Here is a 5,301-nt window from a genome sequence, read left to right on the forward strand (position 1 = left end):
GACAAGAACAGCATGTACAAACTCAGAGAGAGGAGGAGAGAAGAGAGCTGAAGACAACTCCTATTTATTCAAAGTATACAAATAGTGGATATAGTGGGCTGGCAGCACGCCGAGCCTGATGTGGATGATGAGTCTGGCCAACCCCACCGTCCTGGGAACCCCAGAGGGAGCCTCCTTCTCTGGACTAAACCTCCAGGGCTGAGAGAGCAGGAGGTGGACAGTTACCAGGCAGGAGCCTGGGGGTGAAGGAGGCCGGAGTGGGGACTCACACTTGAGGGCGTCTGGACAGCAGAGCCTGAGAGCGGGGGAAGCGTTGGAAGTAAGGAGTGGTTGGGAAGGGAACAAGAACCTGGGAACACCATGGCAGGAGGAGTTGAGGAGGATGTAGACAGAAGAAGATCTCTCCAACTTTAGGTATGTCTAACTCCATTAGGTGGTCAGAGTCAAGGAGCGCTCTGTATTTACATGTATTCATTTAGCAGACGATTTATCCAAAGCGACTTCCAAGAGAGAGCTTTACAAAAGTACATACTGAGCATAACAACGAGATAGCCCCCAAAAATGTGGGTAGCCAAAACATGAAGCATACATTGTGAAAAACCAGATAAGAGCCAATGGAAAGGACCATAACAGCATGCAGTTAAACAAGTTACAATTAAACAACATGAACCTCAAAAGTGCATGAGTGTACCTGTAGAAAAGCAAGCAACAATGATATAATTCACAGCGGGTACAATAAGTTAAATCAGTTATAACTAACTAACAATAGCAACAAGTCTCTCACTATGAGTCTTTGTGTTCCTGGAGGAAACTAATATCAGGTCCAGCAAATCATTCCTATGTACCGTTGTACTCCCGGAACAAGTGCATCTTGAGCCTTTTCTTGAAGGTGGAGAGACAGTCAATGTCTCTGATGGAAGTTGGGAGTTGATTCCAGTGTGAGGCTGGAGGAGAGACTTGATGTAGTCGGGTGCAGTCCCGTTCACCGCTCGGAAGGTCAGTACCAGGGTCTTGAATCTGATTCGGGCCATGATGGGAAGCCAGTGGAGGGAGATGAGGAGTGGGGTAACATGGGAGCGTCTGGGTAGATTGTAGACCAGGCGGGCCACTGCGTTCTGAATCCTCTGAAGAGGCCGGGTTGCGCATGCTCGAAGACCGGCGAGCAGTGAGTTGCAGTAGTCAGACTTGGAGAGGACAAGTGCTTGGACTAGCAGCTGAGGGAGAGCTTGTCATCCATGGTAACCCCGAGGTTCCTGGCAAAGGATGAAGGGGTCTACGTTGCAGATCCCTGGGTGATTGAGAGATTGTGGGAGATGAAGGGTTTGGCCGGGATGATGAGGAGTTCTGTTTTGGCGAGGTTCAGCTGGAGGTGGTGCTTGGTCTTCCAGGCGGAGATGTCTGTGAGGCAGGCCTCAATCCTAGCTGATATCCCCGGATCAGTCGGGGGGAGCGACAGGTACAGCTGCGTGTCGTCAGTGGTAGGAGCCCTGTGGAACACCAGTGGAGAGATGGCGAGGGCCTGACACTTTGCCTCCCCAGGAGACCTGGTAGGATCTTCCCGACAGGTAGGATGAGATCCACTGAAGTGCAGTGCCAGTGATGCCCATCTCAGAAAGTCTGGCGAGCAGGATCTGATGGTTAACCGTATCAAATGCTGCAGAAAGGTCCAGCAGAATGATGACGGATGACCTCGAAGCCACTCTGGCAGACAGAAGGGGAGTGGTGACTGAAAGGAGGGCAGTCTCTGTGGAGTGGCCAGTCTTGAAGCCTGATTGATTGGGATCAAGCAGGTTGTTCTGAGAGAGAAAGTTTGACAGTTGGTTAGATACAGCGAGTTCAATTGTTTTTGAAAAGAAGAGTAGCAGTGATACCGGTCTGTAGTTCTGGAGGACGGCAGTGTTAAGGGAGGGTTATTGAGTAGAGGGCTAACTCTGGCCTGTTTGAAAGCAAAGGGGAAGGTGCCAGAAGTAAGAAAAGAGTTAAGGACATGGAGAATATAAGCTATGATGGAGGGAGAAGTGGTTTGGAAGAGAGGAGAGGGGATTGAATCAAGGGGACAGGAGGTGGGGCAATAAGAGAGAATGAGATCAGAGAGCTCTGCCTCAGACAGGGGAAAGAAAGAGTTTAAACATTTAGTTGGGTCAGTCATAGAGGGTGAGTGGGTAGGGAAGGTGGGCTCAGGGAACTGACTGCTAATGTCTGCGACTTTTTTCTCAAAGAAGGAGGAGAAGTCGTCTGCTGTCAGGGAGGAGGGAGGGGGTGGGTTAAGAAGGGTGGAGAAGAGGGTTTTAGCACCAGTTATGTGAGAAGAGAAGGATTTGAGGAGGGAGTGATACTTATCAAGGTCCAGACTTGCGCCATCTCCTCTCAGCTGCCCAAACAGTGGACCGTTCTTCACGAATAACTTCCGTAAGCCACGGGCAGGAGGGAGAAGATCGTGCAGGCCTGGTTGACAGGGGACAGTGATGCAGTTAATGGCCGGGTTTCCCCGAGCGTTCTAGAGCGCTCTTAGAACGTTCCTAAGAAGATCTTAGCATTAAGAGCTTCTTAACAAATCTGGGCAGTGGCAGTGTCGGTGGGGTGGGACATGAACTCGTCAATGGGAGGGAGGATGTTACTATGGAGGAGAAATGGGAGGGGGATATGGAGCGGAGGTTGCGGCGTTTACCAGGCATTTACCAGACACATTCTCTAACATCTCAGCTACCAGGCACGGTGACTAAATGATAATACTACAGTTACAGATAATACTACAGTGCAAAACATAATAACATCTCAATTATTTAACTTCAGTGCTACACACATCTGAACTATTGTAGCGCATAGCACAGTGCCCCAAAAAAAACACTGCAATTATTAACACCTCAACAGCAAGTTGAGTGCTGTGTCTGTGGAATGTGTCAAGAACATCTTGAGACCGCGACAGTTGGAGTGCACACACACACACACACACTCTCACACACATAACAAACATGTTCCCATTGGCTGACAGCTACCAGAACACAAAAAACTTACTATGATTGTTTGACAGCTGCCAGAACACTAAAGAAATGCTCTTATTGGTTGACAGGCACCGGGACACTAAAACATGCTCCTATTGGCTGACAGCTGCCAAGATAATGAAAACATGCTGCTATTGGCTGACAGCTGCCAAAACATTGGTTACAGAATGGGGGGTGGGGGGGTTGAGTGTGTCTCTGACAGAAAGTCTTTAGCAAATCCTGTTAGCCCTGCTGTAGAGGTGCCCCGGTCTCCCCCTCTCTCCTCTAGCCCTAAGTTCTGGCAGACCAAGGTGGGTTATGTGTTCCACTTAGACATGCTGTCTTCATGTCAGAGAGGAGGCCTACAGCGGCCACATTAACCTTCCTGCATTGTCTCAGGACTGGGTCTCTTTGTAGCGAGCGTCAGTCCATCTTCTGGAGCCTCCTGAGTCTGAGTAAAACATGCTGGTGTCCCAGACAGCAGGCTGGTGTGTCCCAGACAGCAGGCTGGTGTCCCAGACAGCAGGCTGGTGTGTCCCAGACAGCAGGCTGGTGTGTCCCAGACAGCAGGCTGGTGTCCCAGACAGCAGGCTGGTGTGTCCCAGACAGCAGGCTGGTGTCCCAGACAGCAGGCTGGTGTGTCCCAGACAGCAGGCTGGTGTGTCCCAGACAGCAGGCTGGTGTGTCCCAGACAGCAGACTGGTGTGTCCCAGACAGCAGGCTGGTGTGTCCCAGACAGCAGGCTGGTGTGTCCCAGACAGCAGGCTGGTGTGTCCCAGACAGCAGGCTGGTGTGTCCCAGACAGCAGGCTGGTGTCCCAGACAGCAGGCTGGTGTGTGTCCCAGACAGCAGACTGGTGTGTCCCAGACAGCAGGCTGGTGTCCCAGACAGCAGGCTGGTGTGTCCCAGACAGCAGGCTGGTGTGTCCCAGACAGCAGGCTGGTGTCCCAGACAGCAGGCTGGTGTGTCCCAGACAGCAGGCTGGTGTGTCCCAGACAGCAGGCTGGTGTGTGTCCCAGACAGCAGGCTGGTGTCCCAGACAGCAGGCTGGTGTGTCCCAGACAGCAGGCTGGTGTCCCAGAAAACCAGTACCATTACAGCCTCTATACCAGTACCATTACAGCCTCTAAACCAGTACCATTACAGCCTCTATACAGTACCATTACAGCCTCTAACCAGTACCATTACAGCCTCTATACAGTACCATTACAGCCTCTAACCAGTACCATTACAGCCTCTAACCAGTACCATTACAGCCTCTAAACCAGTTCCATTACAGCCTCTAAACCATTATTTACTCTCTCCTTGATGTTGTTCTGAGACAATGACTTCAGCGTTTCAGCACCTTCCCATCAATGGGCTGTGTTTGTGTATCATGCCACCTTTCCAATCATTCTGTCTGGGCCTCACTGACCCCCCTTAACCCTTATTTTATCTCTCTCTATCTGTCCCTCTTTCTCTCCCTCCCTCTCCTCCACTTTCCCCCGCTCTCTCCCCCCTCTCTCCCCCTCTCACTCTTTCTCCCCCGCTCTCTCCCCCCCCTCTCTCTCTCTCTCTCTGTCTTTCTCTCTCTTTCTCTTGCTCTCTCCAGTCTGAAGCAACATCAACAGTGAGGGATGGGAGCAGAGGAAGATGTCAACCTTCAGCATGGAGAATGGAAGGATGGGAGGAGGGAGAGATGGAAGGAAGAGAGAGCGACTGCAAATGAGAATTTGAACTGCAAATGTTCATAATAAAGACACAGCTGGAAAGAGATCGTTACAACTATAGAGAGAAGATTGTGCCAGTGTGCGTCACTGCGTGTGTGTTTGTGATGGTAAATGTGCGTGTGTGTGTGAGTGAGAGTATGTGTGTGTGTGGACAGTATATCAGCGTATGTACATCTGCGTACGTGTGTGTGAGTGTAAATGTATGTATGTGTGTCAGCCTGTGTATGTGTGCTGTCAGATATTTATAGATATCTTTTAATCTTTCACAGTTTCTCCGAGGTTGTGAAACACCTAAGTGTTTGCTATACATACAGAATATATATATATATATATACAGAATATATATATATATAAATATATATTTAAGTGTGTGTATGTTTCTCAAATCCCCATGCTGTCTCGATGACAAGAGCTGGGTGACCTCTGTATGACTTTTGACCTTGACCCTGATCCTGATGTCAGAGAGACGTCCTCCATGGAGGTCACAGTTTAATGATCGTCGTAGATTAGAACCCTTGTTACTATAGCACCCAGACCAGCACAGCCCACTTCATCTCTCCGACTATCCAGTGTTCATATTAATCAATGTTCACACGAGAGTGTTTGAGTAG

At 49.9% G+C, this 5,301-nt stretch overlaps 1 protein-coding gene across 1 annotated transcript in view; it reads left to right on the forward strand.

Moving 5' to 3' along the window:
* LOC146267675 (zinc finger matrin-type protein 4) overlaps positions 1 to 4,732 on the forward strand; it is a 53,788-nt gene extending 49,056 nt beyond the window's left edge. Inside the window, 1 exon segment of the mRNA XM_084709882.1 lies at positions 4,573 to 4,732. Within this exon segment, the coding sequence (XP_084566008.1) occupies positions 4,573 to 4,594 (22 nt within the window). The 3' untranslated portion in view covers positions 4,595 to 4,732.
* Positions 4,733 to 5,301: the final 569 nt, after the last annotated feature.

This window comes from Hypomesus nipponensis, chromosome 11 (genome assembly GCF_054491055.1).
Source record: "Hypomesus nipponensis isolate SF chromosome 11, ASM5449105v1, whole genome shotgun sequence".
NCBI lineage: Eukaryota > Metazoa > Chordata > Actinopteri > Osmeriformes > Osmeridae > Hypomesus > Hypomesus nipponensis.